The 23,809-nt window shown below is 43.3% G+C and overlaps 1 protein-coding gene across 1 annotated transcript in view; it reads left to right on the plus strand.

Annotated features, from left to right (window-relative positions):
• LOC137434688 (protein patched homolog 1) overlaps positions 1-23,809 on the plus strand; it is a 211,590-nt gene that overhangs the window by 14,609 nt on the left and 173,172 nt on the right. The window contains exon 3 of the mRNA XM_068127838.2: positions 11,455-11,644. Coding sequence (XP_067983939.1) covers positions 11,455-11,644 — 190 coding nt within the window. The remainder of the gene's footprint in view (positions 1-11,454; positions 11,645-23,809) is intronic.

Here is a 23,809-nt window from a genome sequence, read left to right on the forward strand (position 1 = left end):
TGTTTAATTCTGGGCCAGGATTGCTTAGGTTTTGCAACAACTACTTTAGGGATATTCTTTATGTTTAAAATGTAGGGATATACTTTATACAAATATGAATTATATCATGCATTGTACTAAGTGTGGCCTTCAGGTTGTCTACTGCTTGAAAAACACTGGCTTTGGTGCAGCGCATTGATGGATGGCAAAGGCCTTGGCACAGTATAGCTACCTTGGCAGATAAAGATAAGAGATGCATAAAGTCAATGCCAGTTCATATTTGGAACTATATAGCTGGAACTATTTTTTGGAACTATTTTCTGCCCATCTTTCTGCAGACTGGTGTTGGCTTAGTGGTTAGGGTGCCGGCTTGCTGGGTTCGAATCCCGGTCGATCGCTAAATTAACACCAGGGGGGTTGACTCAGCCTGTCATCCTTCCGAGGTCGGCAAATTGAGGTTTTAAAAAAATTTTTAATTTTTTTTTGTATACAACATCGAGGCTCGTGTAAGAGCTAACATGAATCACAAAAAAAACAAACGGACACACAAAACATACAATAAAGGGAGCGGGAGACAAGATGGGGAGAGAGAGAGGGAAGCACACAAGTACAACAGCAGAGGAGAGGGACATTGGAAGATCTGTGGGAGGAAGAGGGCTTGGGGGGAGGAGGCATGGGAAGGCGGGTGGGGGGGGGGGGTGGGGGGAGGGTTCAAGATCATTGGAATTTTCCACAATGAAGTGGAGTCTATGGGTCTATCACTTTCACATCGCAGACAGGTCAGTGATCAATGTCTTCTACCATCTTCTTTCTGGTCTTGCACCCTCTGCTCTTTCCGTGCTTTGTCCAACCTTACCCCTCCCCCCACCCACTCAAATTTTGCAGGAACTTGGACTGCTTGATGCTTCTTGCACTTCTATTCCATGCTCAAAGATTGCACTGTACATATGAAGGAATACCCAGCCCGAGTTTTGGGATGTTGCTTCATGAGCATTATGAGCTTTGTGATGTCACTGACTCATTTAATCAACCTGTGTACACCAGTGTTTTCTAGCTACTTCAAAATGTGGATAAACATTTCCTAAGGTGATCCTTTCCCCTATTAACATATTGCCTCCCTACATGTGGCTTTATTTCTCTGCATTGACATGAACTTGGAAATTTTAGCTCCTCCACTTCGTGGGATTGAAATTAATTATTTGATGCATTAAAATAGAACAACGACAAGGTGATCATAAACGTTGTTAAAAGGTGGTCATTTATTCATCTTTTAGCTTCGACGAGTACCAGCTTGCTGGGATGAATGATCCCGGTGTGTACTCCGGTTTAGAATAGGTACACCGTATCCCTGCGCATCGTAAGAGGCGACTAAGGGTTGGCGCCAGGAAGGGCATCCGGCCATAAAAACATTGCCTCAAACAGGGAACCATGATTGTCATGGGGCCCGCAAGGCTAACCCCTGCTCTAGCGGGGAAAATGGCCTTAAAACGATCATTCATATTTTTTTATATAGCTGGGTTAGTGAAGAGCACGTAGTGCAGGCAACGACATGTCGACTACAGTGACAAGAAAACATGATCCGGATACAATTGTGCTGTCCTTTTCATCTGCTTTTCTGCCCATCTTCAAATTATTGATTAGCAGTGACGTCAGTACATCAATCTCTGCTTCACATCGGAGTGGAAAGAGCCCAAGGGGTGCCAAGGCAGCAGCCTCGAGCAGAAAGTTATGAAGACCGCTCAGAAATATTAGAGTCAATGCCAATTTGTTTACATGTTATAATGACCTATGAGCATTTGTAAATACCAATATGTTTGTGATCCCCACGCTTAAAAAAAAATGGGTTGATATTGTCGGCTCTGTCTGTCTTTCTGTCCGTCCGTCCGTCACAGTATCTCCTCCTAAAGGGTTGTGCAGAAATTCACCAAACTTGGTAATTATTATCCTCACATGGCAAGAAGGTGCAAGAACAGTATCATTTTTGGTCCCGACCCTGGGGCCCTGGTGTGGGGTCAAAAGGTCAAATACAAAAAAAAATGCAATTACCAGGACACATTTTAAACATTACTTAATTAAACATTGTAGATGCAATCAACATTAGTGGGTAGGGGGGAGTATGCATGAAATATGTAACGATTTTTTGGATTTGACATCTGGTTCATGCTCCAGGGGGTGAGGACTTGGGGTCACAGGGGTGAAAACAGAAGAATTTTGGAACTCAAGATTTGATATTGTGTCATTCCTGGTGGAATTTTTTGCCAGCTTTCAACTTTGCTTTTGGTAGGAAGCATGGAGATTTGCAAGGATGCACCATCAACTTCGCTCTAGTATTATTACCTCCGCCACCAAAGGTGGATTCGGCTACTAGAATTTTTAAAGTGATTCTTCACCATTGGGTGATAGGGCCAAAAACGATACATAGCAGAATATCTCAAAAAGGTGTGGACGGATTTGGACGAAACTTGGTGGATCCATTGGGTGTCTGACAAGGACGATTCGATTCGATTTTGGTGAATACGTGATTATGGATCCGGCTGGAAGAGTTATTTAACTTTTTAAGTGATTCTTCACCATTGGGAGATAGGGCCAAAAACTATACATAGCAGGATATCTCAAAAAGTTATGGATGGATTGGGACGGAACTTGTTAGACAGGTTGTGTGTGTGACAAGGAAGAATTGATTCAATTTTGGTGAAGGTTCCGGATCCGGATCCAGCCAGTAGAATTTTTTAAGTGATTCTTCACCATTGAGTGATATGGCCAACCAGGCGGAGGTATGCTCTCTACTGAGTGCCGTTCTAGTTTTGCTACTAAAATGGTGAGGCAGCAGGTGCAGGAATGTAAATGTCATCATCAGTTTTCTTTTTTGGAGCAGTAGGATAGGCAACATCTTTTTGCTAGCCATTTAGCCTCTGTCCTGTTGTACTGTTTCCTCAAAACGGCACTTCTTTGTCTTGCCTTCCTGTGTATCGACCCCTCTTCTCTGGCCTGGAATGTAAATATACCCCTCCCTATTGGTCCAACTACTCCAAGGTCAGTAAGTGTCGTCTATTAGAACCACTGCAATCTGCATTGTGCTACTGTCATCACTCGTTCGTAGTTCTTGGTAGTTGGCCGTTGTCACGATAGTTTTCCCCATTGAGTCGGGTGAGTTGTGTTGCAGGACGCCCCTTACTGCTGCAAAAACACGCATTAGCTGGATGTAGAAATAAACAAAGCTGTTTTACAGCTTTTAAGAGAACACAACATAAACTCAGTTCTGAGACATGCGATAACCCTCCACCCTCCTTCTCACCACTTCCTTTGAATCAAGGTTCACTTTGTGGGCTCATGCATTAATGGAAGCACAGATGGCTTATATAAGCTTTGAACAATAAAAGGGTTTGGGAGTTAAGATCGACAAAGCTAATATTTTGAATGGGATTAATACATAGAGGATAGTCAATGATCTGTGGATAAGTCATAGTCTTTGCAAAACGACCTAAACTCCATGGTCTGGAAAGTCAAATTCATTAACTGTATTGGCAGAATGGTCATTACAAGATCGCCCACATTTCAAACGCTTAATATAAGTACAATTCAATAGAAGGACTAAAACGAAACGTGACAGCTTCCCAAATACCAAAAACGAAAATCATTGGAAAACACTTGGGATGGCCTAAAGGGACGCACCCTCGACTCTAAGCTGTTTCGTCTGTGTTTGAATGCTGGTCCAGCTATAAATTGTCATCCCGGTGTTTCACAGGACGGTGATTCATCAATGTGTGTGTGTGGTCCCTCGAATGGACGTTAAACGGGCATCCCGTCTGCCGGCATTAGTTTGTGGACGTTAAAGATCTTCGTGAGGGTGTCCTTTGTGAAGACGAGGCGAGCTATCGCAGGCCCCATTAACAAGTTCCAAATTACTGCCCTAACTACTTTGTCGAGCATCAGGCCTGACCAGCCGGTTCGTGAAATACTGCGGCCAAGCTTCACCCTGACCAACCCCACAGTAACGTGGGAATGATTGCACAATTAAAGAAGCCATTAAAGAAGAAGAAAAGGTATGGTAAAACTTGCATAAAGCTTTAATAAAACAGATGAATATTATAAATATGGTTTTAACTAGAGTACAAAAAGTATTTGGATACGAAGAAACTAGGCAGTTATCGCTTCACGGCATTTTATTTTTTTATAACTAGTGGGCCCGCTGGTCCATTGGAACAAATTTTCATTGGTCTTCGCAGCCTTGTGGCATTCCTGCCTGCTGTACTACTTGAGCTTTAGCTTGCCTTTCACCAAGCCCAGATGTGCTTGGGCCAGGGCAGGGTTTATACGTTCACTATTATTATTATTGCCAAATTATACTACTGTAGCGGCTACCGCTGGGTTTACACAATCGCCTTGCACCTACCAAGGACGCGGAGCGATCACCATGCCGGGCTCGTCCAGGACGCCCGGGCAGGCACGCGCTCAACTTGCCAGGCCTCGGCCGGGACGCCCGGGCATGCCCGGGCACGCCCGGCCACGCCCGCTCTCGACTTGCCAGGCCGCGTCCGGAACGCCCGGGCATGCCCGGGCATGCCCGCCCTCGACTTGCCAGGCCGCGGCCTGGACGCCCGGCCACGCCCCCTCTCGCCTTTCCCGGGCAAACGCTCCGGGTCCGGGATAATGTGTGTATATATATTGCTGCCCGATAAACGGGCTTTTCAGAGTACCCGAGTTGTTTTGTGACAATAAAGAAACTCGGACGAATTCCAGCTTTTTGTCGCGTCCATTCTTCCGATTACGTGGGAGCACAGCTCCTTCACTACTATTATTATTTTTGTTAATATTATTATTATTAATTAATATATGCTTTGTTAAAATGTGATCATTGTTTTTGTTATTTAATTTGTAATTAGATTGCCATGTCATGGAAGGACCTATTAAACTGCTCTATACACCTTAACATGGCGCGTGCTTAAAACATGGGAATTCTTTCGGATTCATTGTACTCGTATGTAATGTTATGTCTGGTGGGATAGTGATATGTAGAGCAGATAGATCTGAATCGGTAACCTGCTTCGTCTGTCGCGGTAATTAAGCTGACCTTGTAATAAGTTCATGTGTAGGCGTTTTGTCGGTAAGATGTATACTTGTGAACCTACCAGAAGGTTCGTGTGTTAAGTAGAGTTAGGGATTAAAGAGTAGCACCCTTGTATGTCTCACCTGGTCAGCCAAACCTTTGTCCCTTTTGGCACCGCAACCACTTAGACACTTTAGTTGAGGAGCGTGGAAGTTTTCCCAGCCAGAGCAGTTGGCAAGCGGTTCGGACAGAGATCCCGGCCCTGGCAGTTGCGAGCGAGCAGTTGACGCAGTTCACGGTTTGAGTTGGCATTCCCGGTGAAATCCGAGTTGGCTTGTCGACTGTGCACGAGGGTCGACCTCGTGGTGCTTGGTGCTTGGTGCTCGGTGCTTTGGAGCTTGGAGCGAGGCGTGCCGCTGGACGAAAGGAGCCGCGTGTGGGCAACGGAGATTAAAGACGACAGACAGATAAGACCGATTTGCGCGTTCACAATTGCATGACGAGACATTTATTTTGGTATTCCTTTCCCTCATCTGTGTTTGAGATCTGGCGTGTGGGGACGTCCCGATTAGGATATTCATTACCGGCGCGTGCTTTTCCTGTCCTTGCCTTTTTCCTTTAATAACCCCTTATATTATTTTCTGTACATATACCTGAACGCAGTTTCCGTGTGGTTGATTTTAACAGGTAAGGCTGCAGGGGTCTCGCCGCTCCCCTCCATCCCGCGCACTTTGGTGTCGCTGTTGGTTTTTGGAATCCGCCATTGAGTTTTCGCCTCGGGGGCTAAGGCCTTCGCGATCGGCATCCGTGACCGCCTGATATTAATCAAAGACGGTCGCGTGACAGTAATTAGCCTAATCAACTCAGGAGATCATGACCATCATTTTGGTGCATCACACTCCACATCAGAAAGCTCCAGTAGCACTCCACAACAAACATGCCCCCCCCCCACCCCCCCCCACACACACACACACACACCAACCATTTATAGTAGATAGATCCGTCTTTGGCAATAAGCGCAGCTCGGATCCTTTTCACAAGTGCTTTGTACTAGTGTTGGTAGATATCAGTTGTAATATTATTCAATTCCTTCAGAGCAAATATACACTACATGACCAAAAGTATGCGGACACCACTATTAATTAGTGGATTTGGCTGTTTCAGCCACACCCATTGCTGACAGGTATATATAATCAAGCACACAGCCATGCAATCTCCATAGACAAACATTGGCAGTAGAATGGGCCGTACTGAAGAGCTCAGTGACTTTCAACGTGGCACTGTCATAGGATGCCATCTTTCCAACCTCGTCAGTTCATCAAATTTCTGCCCTGCTAGAGCTGCCCCGGTCAACTGTAAGTGCTGTTATTGTGAAGTGGAAACGTCTTGGAGCAACAACAGCTCAGCCGCGAAGTGGTAGGCCACACAAGCTCACAGAATGGGACCGCCGAGTGCTGAAGCCCGTAGCACGTAAAAAGTGTCTGTCCTCGGTTGCATGGCCGAGGGTTTCCATGGCCGAGCAGCTGCACACAAGCCTAAGATCACCATGCGCAATGCCAAGCGTCGGCTGGAGTGGTGTAAAGCTCACCGCCACTGGACTCTGGAACAGTGGAAACACGTTCTCTGGAGTGATGAATCACGTTTCACCATCTGGCAGTCTGACGGACTAATCTGGGTTTGGCGGATGCCAGGGGAACGCTACCTGCCCGAATGTATAGTGCCAACTGTGAAGTTTGGTGGAGGAGGAATAATGGTCTGGGGCTGTTTTTCATGGTTCGGGTTCGGCCCCTTAGTTCCAGTGAAGGGAAATCTTAATGCTACAGCATACAATGACATTCTAGATCTAGACGATTGTGTGCTTCCAAGTTTGTGGCAACCGTTTGGGGAAAGCCTTTTCCTCTTTCAGCATGACAATGCCCCCATGCACAAAGCGAGGTCCATACAGAAATGGTTTGTCAAGATCGGTGTGGAAGAACTTGACTGGCCTGCAAAGAACCCTGACCTCAACCCCACCGAACACCTTTGGGATGAATTGGAACGCCGACTGTGAGCCAGGCCTAATCGCCCACCATCAGTGCCCAACCTCACTAATGCTCTTGTGGCTGAATGGAAGCAAATCCCCGCAGCAATGTTCCAACATCTAGTGGAAAGCCTTCCCAGAAGAGTGGAGGCTGTTGTAGCAGCAAAGGGGGGACCATCTCCTTTTTAATGCACATACTTTTGGAATGAGATGTTCGATGTTTGGGTGTCCGCATACTTTTGGTCATGTAGTGTAACTTCAGTGGTGGATTTTGTTTTCTTGATTATTGCTATTTCGAGGTGTACCAATAAATTTGCCGATTGGTTTGATTGGGTTCTAATCAGCACTCTGGTCATGCAACGACAGGTTGTTATCCTCAATGCCCTTAATATGCATAGTATTATGCCAGTTGTTACATTGTCATGGTGGTCGTTGGAAGGGCCATTATCTTCTTTGCAAATGAGTTTAAATACTTTCTACACACATTTACATAGCACATCGCACTTTGCATTGGGGATCATGGAAGGGTGAGTAACTGCATGTAAAGTTTAGGTGTGCTGTTCACCATTAGTAAAATAGTAACATTGTTTGCACCTTGAGCTATTCCTGTGCTGGAACAGCTGAAGCACTGCCAGCTTCCACCTAAATCCTTTCCTCCACAAGGAAACCCGTCTTTAACCAGGCCAGCCAAGTGTTCCTGCAGAACGTGTTCACAACTCTTTTCTGTCAGAGGAACAGTTTGCTGGGCAAGTAATGTCACGACATTTCCTGCCCTCCATCGGTTTCCTTCCAGTCCCCTGTAACACTGAGGATGTAGCGAAGGCCTATTCTAGCACTTATTCGAGATTTTAGAATTGCTGGCACTTTACGCAGAAGATAAACTAGCATCAAGTTCAATGAGTGCCAAAGTATTCAGTTACATTTTAGCACAACTGTTACCCAATAGCATGATTCGTTTCTGAAGCAATGTCAGGATACTATATGGGGGGAAAGGTGGATGGGTGAGCAGTTCAGAACAAACCACTCGAATCAACACACTTGTACAAGCATGCAAATTTACAGGTGAGGACTTCCCTTTTTCGATGCGTGGAGTGGAATGCAGGGCAATAATCTGGCTTGTTATGGAAGCCAGCAACATATTTGGCCAGCGAGAACGAGCTCACAGACGAGACAAGCCAGCCACGAGATCGCCCATGATGATGAGAGCCAATGATGAGTGGTATCAAAGAACAGAGAACAATCTCCTTCTCCCAACGGTTCTGCTCACTCTGAAGCTGCACCCAGAACCAGCCCTCATGATTCTCTGTCCTTTTCACTGCACGTCTTCTCGGGCTTCTCCTTCACAAGCATCCTCTCTGTCCCCTCTCATCACTTCTTTACACTTGGTCCTCTCTGCACTCAGGTAGCTCTGGCATGCTCTCCGTACCCTCTATATCGGAGGTGCTTCTTCTTCACCCTCCTGCATCCCGGAAGCTCTCGTGTGCACTTTCTCTCAGCTCCCCTTCGTCCTTTTGGGAGGAGTCCTCCTCTGGACCGTCCCACCCATGGAGCGACCTCAATAAAAAATAAATGCAAATCACGTCATCGGGGCTCTACAGCACACTGTGCCGCTGTGGCTGGCACACACTGGCCAGACAGATAGTGATAGTCCTTTCTGGAGCATGTGATGCTTTCCCTGTGTGCCTTTTTGTGACTGGAAATCTTCAACTAGCCCTGCCCGCAAACAAGAGGTGTTTACGCAAACAATATTACCCTGACTATCCTGTCTATAAATTGCATACCTGCCTACTCACCGTCACATGTAACAAAATGACTTACTCACAGGTCCCTGATAGATGGAACCTACTCGAAACACATGGACGATGTTACACCTACTGTAGTCTAGCTTACCCCCCTTGCACGTTACAATACCAATTCGATTTTTCCATCGCAACTTTATATTTAATTTTTTGATCTCTTTCATTTTATGTTCTCTCTCTTCTGTTATTGTTTATGCTTGAAAATACAACATCATGCTGAATGTGATGTGGTGCAGATAAAATAGGTAATCAAAAACAAAATAGATCAGATTTGGTAGAATAATGGTTTTAGCATCCTCTCCGATCATTTGTCAGGTCGATGGTTCGATTTTGACCCCAGCCGAGTCATGCCAGAGATTCTTAAGATGGTATCTTAACTGCTGATAACTTGCTTGTGGGTCAGCATTTAGAGGATATATCACGGATATCACGGATCACGGATATGGGTTGGAATCCCACAGGGAAGGGAAAATATCCTCAATTGCGCCGCTGACTACGGATTGAAATGTGACATAGCAAAAACGGTTTATGGAGTGTGTGATCAATCACATAATTACACACACACACACACACACACACACACACACACACACACTCATCGCTGGTACACAGAGCACCCTTGTAAGTTACGTCATTCCCCTCACGGTCAGCAGCTGTGTATGCAAGTCTGGTGTTGTCTCATCTACTTGTCTGCATGTGTGTGCGTGAGTTGTGGTTGAGCTCTTCCATGAGCCTTCGGCCTTTAAAAAAAAAACCCCATGACGAGTTGCATTTGGATTTGAGTTTGATCCCTGGTATTCCCTTTCTCCATGATTTCTAGATATAATTTTTTCCTGCAATGTCAGGATTTCTTCAGTCTTTGTGTAACTTAAGCTTATCGTTTTGTTTAATAGTTGCTGATGAACAAGATGATTCTAATCAGTCCCCTTTGAAGTGTTTTTGGTTTGGTCATTTGATCCTGGCAATATTTCCATCTCAAGTTCATTCAAAAATAATGTAGGGTTTCCCTTCCACTTCTGGATAGGTCCTGAGGTCTGAGCTAGATGGATATAAAGAGCAGACTTGTAGCTCACATAGCTACACAAGTCATCAATTTTTACTCTGATGCTTTAATCAGGTGAATGATATTTCATGGTAAACATATTAACAGTTGACTAGTACAGGTATTTGTCTACAGACAGCTCAGTACCAATTATAACAATGGTTTGAAGTTTAATGGCAATGAGCATGTATTTTGAAAGTCTTTCGTGCATTGTGGAGTGAGGTTGACCCGCTCACCTTGGAGAGCAGTTGTGTTGATATGTTTGATATCCGGCGTTAAGGTTGAAGAGGGGAGAGGAAGATAGGTTATGGCCTTGGGGAAGCTGTGGATGTCGTTGGGACCAATTGTGATTTACTCTAATTTGAGAAGAAGGTTAGGGTTAGGGACTGTACCATGTGACCTATGACGTCATAATTATCATTAAAATATTCTACAGGAGGAGGCGGTCCGATGGTACAAATTTTGTGTCCATCAGACTTACAGTTGCAGAGGAATTTTTTTTTTCATTCTGATCAGATCAAGCGTTGTACTTATCAAATTATGATGTCATATTGAAGGCACCGATGACATCATCATCAACAAATCGAATTCCCCATTGGGAGTACTTGACAATGAGCCATGTTTCAATTTTTTCCATTGAGCGGTTTGGGAGATATGTAGTAGTGTAACGTTTTTCCAAGATGGCGTTCGTACCACGTGACCTGTGACGTCATAATTATGAATTAAAAAAATTATACAGGCGAAGGCACTCCAATGGTAAAATTTAGTGTCAATTAGACCAACGGTTGCCGAGAAAATGAATTTTAAAAATGCAGACACATACACCAGACGAACGCAACCAAATGCCTAACCCTGCTTTTTGCTTCGCGAGCACAGGGTAACAATGTGGAAGGAATCAATGCCGATTAAAGAAGTGAACAAAGCATTTTAGAAATTCACAACGAATACTTAATTACCATTCATCCAGCTTAAAACAGTTGGAGTTAAAACAGTCCTCTGTTTATACATTTGGAAACCATTACTATTGTACTATAATTTCACTGCCTACATTTTGGGTGCAGGCGTGTTTGGTGTTCCCAACTGAACAAATAGATCATGATGCTGAGATAGCAGGTTAAAATCCCATATAATTTGTTGATTTGTTTGTTGTCTCTTCATGTAGTTTTAATTCATGTTAAAGTGCGGTACACCAATGTCTAATAATGTTCTTGTCCTGCATAGGATTTTTGTACAAACTCCTCCAACACCTTATATCAATGTAAAAAAGTATGAATATCAGAATTAATTGTGAATTTTAAAAACGTTATGAAGAGTTGTTGTAAAATTTAGCATTCACCTCAAAGAATCTGCAATAACTAGCATTAATCAATAAATCTGTTGTAAAATTGCATTGTTTAAATAACCCAATAAGGAATTGCCTGCAGCATGTATTTTGTGGCATAAAAGATCAAAAACCATCACAAATGTCTTGTCCAGGCTCAATACCAAAGACCATGATGACATATTAGCCTGCTTTGTGAGAGTGAAACCTGACAGCAACTTATTATGATTTGCTCTATCTCTTCAGTGGATGGCAGAATAAGCCAGGAGCTGGCATATACACGACAAAAGATTGGCGAGGACGCAAGTTATGAACCACAGCTCATCATCCAAACTGGACAAACTGGCAGCGAGAGCCAGCTGACGGCAGGAGCCATGCGCCAGCACCTAGCATCAGCACTCGCTGCTAGCCGTGTTCAAGTCAACATGTATGGAAAGTAAGAATGCACTGCTAGTGCTTGGATATGAAGAAACTGTGGTAGAAGTAGGGTAAACTTGATGGACAGGAATGCTAGAATTTTTATTTTAAACACATTACTTAACACCTTTGAACATCATTACAGAATATATTTCAAGGAACTACAGCCCTCTGTGAGGTGGTGTTCTTCATTGAACTGCACTCTGTAATAATGCAACACCCAATCTGCATTTTCCAAGCAGAATATGTTTCTTAATTCCACACACTGGCCCGCTGGTCCATTGGAACCAATATGGAGGTAGGTTATTTTTTGCTAAAACTACTTTCGGGGATATTCTTTATACAAATATGAATTATATCATCACACACCCACATGGTGACACGTCAGCATGGACAATAATCCCTATAACCCCACCGACCAGAAATTGTCAGCTGCGAGACCTTATATAGACAGGTGTGTGCCTTTCCAAATCATGTCCAATCAATTGACTTTACCACAGGTGGACTCCAGTCAAGGTGTAGAAACATCTCAAAGATGATCAAGAGACATGGGAGGCACCTGAGCTAAATTTCAAGTGTCATAGCAAAGGGTCTGAATACTTATGTAAATGTGATATTTCCGTTTTTTCTTTTTAATAAATTTGCAAAACTTTCTAAAATCCCGTTTTATCTTTTGTCATTATGGGGTATTGAGTGGAGATTGATGAGGGAAAAAATGAATTTAAACGATTTCAGCATAAGGCTGCAACATAACAAAATGTGAAAAAAGTGAAGGGGTCTGAATACTTTCTGAATGCACTGTGTATGTATGTATGTATATATATATATATATATATATATATATATATATATATATATATATATATATATATATATATATATACGTATATATATATATATATATATATATATATATATATATATATATATATATATATATATATATATACGTATATACGTATATATATATATATATATATATATATATACGTATATATATATATATATATATATATATATATATATATATATATATATATATATATATATATATATATATATATATATATATATTGGCATGAAATATAAAAAACTGTCACAAACAACTTGTCCAAGCTCAATATGTAAGACCCCGATGACATTAACCTGCTTTCTGGTTAATGTAGATGCACATTTATTATGCATGTGTGTCTATGTGTCTGTGTGTGAACTACTTCATCAAACTTTTGTGAAATCGTAACAAACTTCTGGTATGCACCTATCTCTCCCGTGTGTATGTCCTAAGGGTATTCTTTTAGAAAATGTTTGAAACCTTTTTAATTTTTAAAAATATTTTATGAAAATTTTTTTTTTGTCAACTTAAATCTTCAACTTCAGTTGTTTAGAAAATGTAATATCACGTATATTACAAATGCATTTGTGCAAAATAATTGTTTGTATTATGATTGGTGTAAACCATGACAAAACAGCAACTCAGGTACAGTCATCCCCTGCATCTATATATCTACATATCTGGGCAGTGTCTGTGTTGTCACTTAACTACTCCCTTAAACTTTTGTTTCCGTGGTTCTGAAGTGTTTTTAATAACGTGGCTGTGAGGTGTTTGGAATTACGTGGTGGTGAGGTGCTTTGAATTATATGGTGGTGAGGTGTTTTGAATTACATGGTGGTGAGGTGTTTTGAATTATATGGTGGTGAGGTGTTTTGAATTACGTGGTGGTGAGGTGTTTTGAATTACGTGGTGGTGAGGTGTTTTGAATTACGTGGTGGTGAGGTGTTTTGAATTACTTGGTGGTGAGGTGTTTTGAATTTTGTGGTGGTGAGGTGTTTTGAATTACTTGGTGGTGAGGAGTTTGAATTTCGTGGTGGTGAGGTGTTTTGAATTTCGTGGTGGTGAGGTGTTTTGAATTATGTGGTGGTGTGGTGTTTTGAATTACGTGGTGGTGAGGTGTTTTAAATTACGTGGTGGTGAGGTGTTTTAAATTACGTGGTGGTGAGGTGTTTTGAATTACATGGTGGTGAGGTGTTTTGAATAATGTGGTGGTGAGTTGTTTTTAATTACGTGGTTGTGAGGTGTTTTTAATTTCGTGGTTGTGAGGTGTTTTTAATTACGTGGTGGTGAGGTGTAATCATCCCAAACTTCGAGTCTGCACCTACCCCTCCATTACATATGTGCTGAGGGGTTCTTTTTTGAAATTTTAATATGTTTTTCAACCTAAATTGCTTATAAAAATGTAACCAAACTTGTATTATGATTGGGAACAAATTTGTATTATGATTGGTGCAATATTCCAATCCTTATTATATACCTGGTGTTGGCCTAATAGTTAGGGTGGCAGGCTTGGGATCCCAAGGTCCTGAGTTCGAATCCCGTTCATGTTGAATTAATACCAGGTGGGGTTGACTCAGCCTGTCATCCTTCCGAGGTCAGTGAAATGAGTACCATTCTGGCTGCCGTAAAAACACCTCATTCTATAGCACACACAATTGTCCAAGGATGCAGCGACGTGCTGATCCTGTGAATGCTCCCATATATACAGTCACGTGAAAATGTAAGTACACCCCATGTAAAGTTTTGACTTTTTCAACATATTTCAACATACAGCTATTTGATCTTCATTTCACCAATATTGATAGATAAAGGTGATATAATATAACAAATATCATGAAACATTTACATTTTGTAGTCCATTGTATAATTTAAATAAACATAAATGCAAATTTCGCATGTGGAAAAAGTAAGTACACCCCTACATTTATCACAACTTCAAATACCTAAAATTAGAATCAGGTGCACCAACTCAGGTGCAAATGATTAGAACATTGTTAGAGAGGATCTTGGAGGAACCTGTCTTATTTAAACCTCAGACATTTAGTTTGGTTTGCTCTTTGTTGTTGAAGTGTGTGGCGTCACCATGCCTAGATCAACAGAGCTCTCTGAGGCCTTCAGAAAGAAGGTTATGGATGCCTATGAGTCTGGGAAGGGATTTAAAAAGATCTCCAAACAATTTGAAATCAATCATTCCACTGTCCGGAAGCTCATCTACAAGTGGAGAAGATTCCAAACAACTGCCAACTTGTTCAGGCCAGGCCGCCCCAGCAAGTTCAGCCCGAGGGCAGACTGCAAGATGCTGAAAGTAGTCTCTAAGAACACCAGAATGTCATCACAGGACCTACAGGTAGCTCTTGCCACTGTTGATGTCAAAGTGCACGAGTCTACCATTAGAAAGAGGCTATACAAATTTGATCTACATGGGAGGTGTGAATGAATGAATGATCGTTTTAAGGCCATTTTCCCCGCTAGAGTGGGGGTTAGCCTTGCGGGCCCCATGACAATGAGTTTGAGGAACCATGATCAACCTCACCCACCTCACCCACCAACCTACCCCATCATCTGGTCAACTACCTCATCGGGTAGGCGAGTCCAGAAGATTTCCGGTGCGAGAAAGGAAGAAAACGCGAAGACTAATTGAACAATGCTGAGTCTGTGTATTTGCCTCTCACCTGGTTGGATGAGCAATTTGTTTTTTGACCCCTCTAGTCTAACATTTGTGAAACTGAGTTAATTGTAGATTGGTTAATGAAATGATGAACATCTCGATGTGATTGTGTTGTCTGGTTTATATGACAGACAAGTACAGTTATCTTAATGATTAACAACTTATTTGTTGTGAGATCGTCAGGAACAATCATGGTTCCCTGTTTGAGGCAATGTTTTTATGGCCGGATGCCCTTCCTGACGCTAACCCTTGGTCACGCTCATGCGTAGGGATACGGTGTACCTATTCTAAATCGGGGTACACACCGTGATCATTCATCCCAGCAAGCTGGAACTCAAAGCCTCCTTGCTGGAGGTGTGCCTGGAGGAAACCTTTGCTGTCCAGAAAGAACATCAGGGCAAGACTAAAGTTTGCCAATGAACACCTAGGCAAAGACCAGCACTTCTGGAACAATGTGCTCTGGACAGATGAGTCAAAGGTAGAGCTATTTGGCCACAGTAGCAGAAGACATGTTTGGTGAAAACCAAAGACAGGATTTGACCACAAGAACCTGATACCAAATGTAAAGCATGGTGGTGGAAATATTATGGTTTGGGGCAGCTTTGCTGCATCAGGGCCTGGGCAACTCACCATCATATAATCCACTATGAATTCTTCATTGTACCAGAGGGTGCATGAGGATAATGTGAGGCCATCTGTCGGAAAGTTGAAGCTCAACCGAAGGTGGACCTTGCAACATGACAATGACCCTAAACATACCAGTAAATCCACCAAGGAATGGCTGAAAAGAAAGAAATGGAGGGTTCTAGAATGGCCAAGTCAAAGCCCGGATCTAAATCCCATCGAGATGTTGTGGGGGGGATTTGAAAAGAGCTGTGCATGCAAGAAACCCCTCAAACATCGCACAGCTGAAAGAATTCTGCATGGAGGAGTGGGCAAAAAATTCTCCCAGTCGATGTAAGAGACTGCTAGACATTTATAAGAAATGCCTACTTGAGGTTGTTTCTGCCAAAGGGGACAATACCACCTATTAGAGCCAAGTGTGTACTTACTTTTTCCACATGCGAAATTTGCATTTATGTTTATTTAATTTATACAATGGACTACAAAATGTAAATGTTTAATGATATTTGTTATATATCAAATTTAAACCTTTATCTATCAATATTGTTGAAAAGAGGATCAAATATCTGTATGTTGAAATATGTTGAAAAAGTCAAAACTTTACATGGGGTGAACTTGCTTTTTCACGTGACTGTATGTATACATATACATATTGAAAAGTATAGCACACTGACCAGTAAAATAATGAAAAATTCTTTATTAATAGCCTGACGTTTTGAGAACAAACTAGTTCTCTTCCTCAGAGGTGTTGAGTGTGGTGTTAACTGTTAAGTTCCGTTGGGGACGGTTGTTGACGTTGGGAACAAAGTTGCCAACGAAATACGAAATTCAAAACACCTTGGACCACTCTACGATATCACAAACGATGTCGTGTGATTCCCCAGGTGAATACCACAGGGATCACGAATAGCCAAAGCAAGCTTTAACTCTGAGGATTTGATCAAATGCGGATTTTATATATACGCGGGAAGAAAGGGGAGGGGAAGATGAAGCTTACCTGTTGTCCGCCGGCTGTCCCAAAGCCTTCAAAGAAAATAACTCAAACCGAGGCGGATTTAAAATGTACAAAAATAAACAGGTTTATTAAAACGGAATGCCGGGACGAAGAAAAGCGCAATGGTAAAACTAAGGGACGTCCCCCACACCAGACTTGAACACAGACGAAGGGAAGAACAATGGGGTGTGTGTGGGGTTATCATGCACTTAGCTCTGATCAGCTCATGGGGCTTTGTCAGTCTGTGAACGGCCCCGGAGGTCCGTGCACGTGAACACGCCTTGGCACGAAGTCCGTGCGCGGAACCAGGCCTCAAGCGTGCAGGCCTGAGCGTCCGTCCATGCGTTGTTTCTGCCTGGCAAAACTGCAGCTCTCTGTCCATCTCCGATGGCGTCTCTGAACACGGTCGGTCCGATTGCTTCCTGGAGCTCGTCGTCCACGCACAGCCGTCTTCCACCAAAGTCCGGCACCAAGAGGAGAGAGTCGATGGCAGAGGAATGTGTGAGGAGAGAGAGAGAAGAGAAGAGAAGAGAAGAGAAGAGAGAAAGAGAGAAAGAGAGAAAGAAAGAAAGAAAACAAACGAACAAGAGGAAGGCAAGAGAATGAGAATGTCGGTCTGAGAGTTATTTTATCGACTGCCACGTGACGTCATCTGTGCCTCTCCACCAATGCCCGCAGGCCACCACTGCATGCTCAACTCTCCACCAATCCACAATCAGTCCGCTTCTGACGTCATCAGTCGAACCTTGCCAATCAGCGTGCTGCTTCCTCCTCGTCCTTCCTTCACGAATCAGCGAGTCCCTACCCTGGCCTTCCCGTTGGTCAACTCCCGCCCAATCACTGTCCTCCTGGGCGTGCCTCGGCCTGCCAGGCGGGATTGTCAGCCCTAGTGCTTGATACCTGGCTTCCGGTTGGTTTTTATTGTTATTTAGTGTAGTTTATTGGCAATTCTAACTGGTGTCTATGGTGCGGTGCCATAAAGGACAAAGGATAGATCACAGAGGATTGACTAACAAGGTAGCAGTTAAAATAATCCCTATAACTAGTTAACATGCCCCATTCCTCATAATGGGAACGATGATACACCTTAATCCGATATCCGGGCTAAACAGGTCCTCTACTTATTACATGGTGGTGGTTCTTCTTCTTCACGACAGTTGGAGCATGTTACCTACACAAATCTACCTGACTCTACATGTCACTACCCCACCGACATAACAATATATATATGTACAGTCACGTGAAAAAGTAAGTACACCCCATGTAAAGTTTTGACTTTTTCAACATATTTCAACATACAGCTATTTGATCTTCATTTCAACAATATTGATAGATAAAGGTGATATAATATCACAAATATCATGAAACATTTACATTTTGTAGTCCATTGTATAATTTAAATAAACATAAATGCAAATTTCGCATGTGGAAAAAGTAAGTACACTCTGAGCTCTAATAGATGGTATTGCCCCCTTTGGCAGAAACAACCTCAAGTAGGCGTTTCTTATAACTGTCTACCAGTCTCTGACCGACTGGGAGAAATTTTTGCCCACTCCTCCATGCAGAATTCTTTCAGCTGTGCGATGTTTGAGGGGTTTCTTGCATGCACAGCTCGTTTCAAATCCCCCCACAACATCTCAATGGGATTTAGATCCGGGCTTTGACTTGGCCATTCCAGAACCCTCCATTTCTTTCTTTTCAGCCATTCCTTGGTGGATTTACTGGTATGTTTAGGGTCATTGTCATGTTGCATGGTCCACCTTCGGTTGAGCTTCAACTTTCCAACAGATGGCCTCACATTATCCTCAAGCACCCTCTGGTACAATGAAGAATTCATCGTGGATTCTATGATGGTGAGCTGCCCAGGCCCTGATGCAGCAAAGCTGCCCCAAACCATAATATTTCCACCACCATGCTTTACAGTTGGTATCAGGTTATTGTGGTCAAATGCTGTCTTTGGTTTTCGCCAAACATGTCTTCTGGTACTGTGGCCAAATAGCTCTACCTTTGACTCATCTGTCCAGACCACATTGTTTCAGAAGTGCTGGTCTTTGCCTAGGTGTTCATTGGCAAACTTTAGTCTTGCCCTGATATGCTTTCTAGACAGCAAAGGTTTCCTCCTGGCACACCTCCCATGTAGATCAAATTTGTGCAGCCTCTTTCTAATGGTAGACTCGTGCACTTTGACATCAACAGTGGCAAGAGCTACCTGTAGGTCCCATGATGACATTCTGGGGTTCTTAGAGACTTCTTTCAGCATCTTGCGGTCTGCTCTCGGGCTGAACTTGCTGGGGCGGCCTGGCCTGACCAAGTTGGCAGTTGTTTGGAATCTTCTCCACTTGTAGATGATCTTCCGGACAGTCGAATGAATGATTTCAAATTGTTTGGAGATCTTTCTAAATCCCTTCCCAGACTCATAGGCATCTATAACCTTCTTTCTGAAGGCCTCAGAGAGCTCTTTAGATCTAGGTATGGTGATGCCGCACACTTCAACAACAAAGAGGAAACCAAACTAAATGTCTGAGGTTTAAATAAGACAGGTTCCTCCAAGATCCTCTCTGACGATGTTCTAATCATTTGCACCTGAGCTGGTGCACCTGATTCTAATTTTAGGTATTTGAAGTAGTGATAAATGTAGGGGTGTACTTACTTTTTCCACATGCGAAATTTGCATTTATGTTTATTTATATTATACAATGGACTACAAAATGTGAATGTTTCATGATATTTGTTATATTATATCACCGTTATCTATCAATATTGTTGAAATGAAGATCAAATAGTTGTATGTTGAAATATGTTGAAAAAGTCAAAACTTTACATGGGGTGTACTTACTTTTTCACGTGACTGTATATATATATATCTATCTATAATTCCATTAATCTCTGTGTGTATGTGTGTATGTGTGTATGTGTGTATGTGTGTATGTTTGTCTGTGACCGCTGTTTCTCGACAACCACGGGTCCGATATACTTTAAACTTGCCAGGTATATTGCTGGGGACCCGAGGATGTGCCTTTTCAAGGTTTCATATTAATCGGACAAGTACTTTCCGAGCTATGGCGATTTCTTTACCAAACACTGCAAGCCGTTCGCTTTGGACCAAACCATTGCATGTAAATAGAGGGGGGGGGTTCTGTGGTCGTTGCGAATGGACCAAACCATTCATGTAAATAGAGGGGGGGGGGGGGGTTCTGTGGTCGTTACTGCCACGTGGTTTCAAAGTTTTTTTTTGTTGTTGTTGTTTGCACGCATGTTTTTTTGCACCCACGCACGCCCTAGGATGTTTACACACACACACCCCTACACAAATTTTTTTTTTTTTTTTTTTTTTGGCAAGGAACGGGCACCCACGTACGGGCACGTCCTAGCTTATATATAGTACGGGCATGCCCTAGTATATATAATTTTAGAGACAGGAATCAAATTCCTGCGAGGGGCTAAGTGTGAAAGAATTCTGACTCAATGCGGGGCTCGAACCACGGACCTCCGTTGATAACGTGTCAACAGCCCACGTCAACATATATATGTACAAGTTATTATGCGTCTCAATACTGAGTGGAGAACCGCTAGGCAGGTGTCCCATACAGCCATTGCTGCACCTTGCCGGGAGCGATAAGTACCACCTGCCACATGGTACATTACCTTTCCATCCACTACATGGAGTCGACCTCCCCATATATATATATATATATATATATATATATGTTTATACATATATACATATATATGTATAATGTATATATAAATTATACGGTGTCTGGAGTTTCAAATTCCCGCTCCTGATCAATGTATTACAGCCCGGGGTTCGGGTTTACTACGAGGGGGTTAGCCTCCGTTCCCTCCTGAACTTACTGGACCTGCGGCTGCCTCACACGAATAACTTCGTATCTTCGGGGAGGGGAACAAACAAAAGTTGGAAACGTGCTAGCACAAAGGACTACGATGCTCCAGATGCCTCTCTCATGACGCCCCCATCCCGGTGTCACCACTGAGCAGCACGAGTAGGTAATCCCTATAACTCGTTAACATGCCCCTGTAGGTAACAGGTAACATGCTCCGACTGTCGTAATGGCGATCTCAGCATGAACATGAGCATGTAAAGTCGATCCCAGCACAAACATGCAGGTGAAGGTCGATCGTCAGCACGGACTTGGGCAGGTACGGTCGATCGTCAGCACGGACTTGGGTAGTTGAAGTCGATCGTCAGCATGGACAGGCAGGGGAAGGTCAATCGTCAGCATGGACTTGGGTTGGTGAGTGTAGTGCACACGTGCACCGAGAGGGAGTCCGGCAGCCAGCAGAGAACAATGAATACGTGCTGAATGAACAATGTCCAAAGCGAAGAGGAGTGCCAATAAAACGTGTTCAGCCATGAGGTCCAGTGTGAAAGAGAGTAATGCAGGCACGTGCTCGGTCCACAATGTCCAAAAACCAAGAGAGTCAATATTGCAGGCACGTGCTAGGTCAACAATCCAGGCCCAAGTGAGGGACACAAAGCTCAGTGAAAACGGCAGAGAGACTCAGGCCAAGAGAGCGAATGCACATGTGCTGAGTGACAAAGTCCAGGCCCAAGAGAGAGAATTGTAGGCATGTGCTAGGTGAAACCCGGTAGAGAGAGAGACTCATGCAAGCATGTCAACAATGTCCAAAAACCAAGAGAGCATATCATGTACATGTGTAGAGGGGGCAGAGAAAGAGAATGAGCACGTGTACCATGGCCTTTTGTCCATCCTCTCCGAGGGTGGGGGGGGGGGGGGGGGGGGAATATTCGAGGGTGTCATGGGTCCCGATTGGTGGAGCCTGTTACTCCACCTCACAAGCTCCCCCGAAGTTCTTCAGAGCCTGATTGGTGGAGTGTCACTTCCTCTGGCCCCTCAAACTCTCTCAAAGGAACTTTTACCTGGTGCTTGGGTGGTGTGCCTTTGAGCCTGCATGCATTGCCTGGTAAAACATCCCTTATGAGTGGAGGACCATTATCTTAGCCCCTTCCCCAACACATAATGACATAATAACCCAAAATAAGGGGAAGGGGCTAGGATAATGGTTTTCTATGAAATAACTATGCAAAGGGGACCTGTATGGTGGTAGCCATTACTTTTTAGTGGTTTCCCAAAACCACAACAATATTATATATATATATATATATATATATATATATATATATATATATATATATATTGTTACTGATCGCGGTTTAGGATGTTGTTTGCCGAGCGAAGGCTCCGCGACCAAACAGTTGTTCCCCGATTCACCCAGAACTTTGGCCGTATCGCACCGCAGCTGCCCAATCTGGAAAAGACTAAAACGACGAAATGCAAAGAGGAAAAGGAATAAGACGAGAAGACGGACAGAAGAGTAATGGGATTTATTATACACACAAGCAAAAAGAAAGCAGTCACGTTTATTTACAACACATAAGACGCAGGTGACACAGTGCAAATACTAGCTTATACAGACTTAATTAACCCAGGGACAGAACAAACAAAACAAACTCACATACACAAGAAGGGTGGAAAGGCAGGAGGTGGATGGCTGGAGGGAGAGGAAGGTCCAAGGGGGTCCTGCAGCACGATCGGCGCGTTTAGCAGCCGCCGTTCCTTCGCGGCCCTGCTCAAAACCGCCGTCCAGGCCCCAAGCGGCTGTTGGGTGTTGTTGCTGCTGTGGCCGCCGCTTGCTTTGCCAGGACTCGTCTGACTCGTCTGGTCCAAACCCTCAACTCAACACTCTTGCACGTCTCCCTGTCCAACCACTCTTTCTCTTTCTTGGTCCAACCACTCTTTCTCTCTCTTGGTCCACTCACTCCTCACCACCCACTCCTCACCACCGACTCCACTGACTCCTCACCACCGACTCCTCACCACCGACGACTCAACGCCACTTGCCGCCGCGCCTTTATAGCGCCTCCGGCGATCAAGCCGCCGGCCTTCAGGACACGCCCATCGGTGTGCTCACCTCGGCCCTGGTTGGTCACGCGACCCTCTGGCTCCGCCCTTGATGACGACGGGCGGGCACGCCCCTCTTCCCCGACCCGAGCACATGTTCAATGGTGGTTTTGGAGGGGATGCAATTGGCAATCGAGGCTTGGCAATGACGAAAGGGGATATGAAAGGAAATGGAGATTTTGGGGATGGGAATGAAAGGGGATCTATTCTCTTTCACTGGTGCAATGGAGTACTTCAATTAATGGGAGACACAGCCTTACCCTAAAACACAGAATAAGATATAACTATCGAACAGGGGTATTCTATTATTGGCTGACGTGTATGCTTGTGGACTAATTATGGGATGCCCTTTCACCTTTACACAGCTCCGGAGGCAGGGGGCGCAGAATAAACAATAATAATAATAATAAAGCACACAATAAAAAAAATACAGTCCTCATATCCGCAACAATATATATATATATATATATATATATATATATATATATATATATATATATATATATATATATATATATATATATATATATATACTCGTATATATAAACACACATGTACTATACTTACATGATTCGAATGCACAACCTTTAAAAAAAAAATGAGACATTTTAATCTCAGTGTGTAGTAAAGTTGAGAGATTTGAGAGAGAGGCATGCGCCATGTCTCTCTAGAAGAGAAAGACAGAGGCGGGGGAGGAATGGTGGAAGAGATAATGTCATCACCCACATGATCAGAATACACTTTTGTGGAAGAGGAATGTTTCATGACTTTGTCATTGATCTCTTGTTTTCCATCCCTTATTTACCCTGTTTATGCTGCATTATTTTGTGCAATTGTATTGGATGCTGTTATGTCAAATGTGAATCGAAGAGCGAGTGCATTATTCTGTGATATTTAAATGGAAAGTAATTGCCTTAATCTCGGAAAAAGGAAATTTTGCAGCAGCTTGAGAGTTCAAGAAAAGCAAAACAATTATTTCAACTTTTAAGCAATCTTATCTATCTATAATTCCACTAATCTCTGTCTGTGTGTGTGTATGCGACCGCTGTTTCTCGACAACTACCGGTCCGATATACTTGAAACTTGCCAGGTATATTGCTGGGGACCCGAGGATGTGCCTT

This window comes from Myxine glutinosa, chromosome 1 (genome assembly GCF_964187855.1).
Source record: "Myxine glutinosa chromosome 1, kmMyxGlut1.1, whole genome shotgun sequence".
NCBI lineage: Eukaryota > Metazoa > Chordata > Myxini > Myxiniformes > Myxinidae > Myxine > Myxine glutinosa.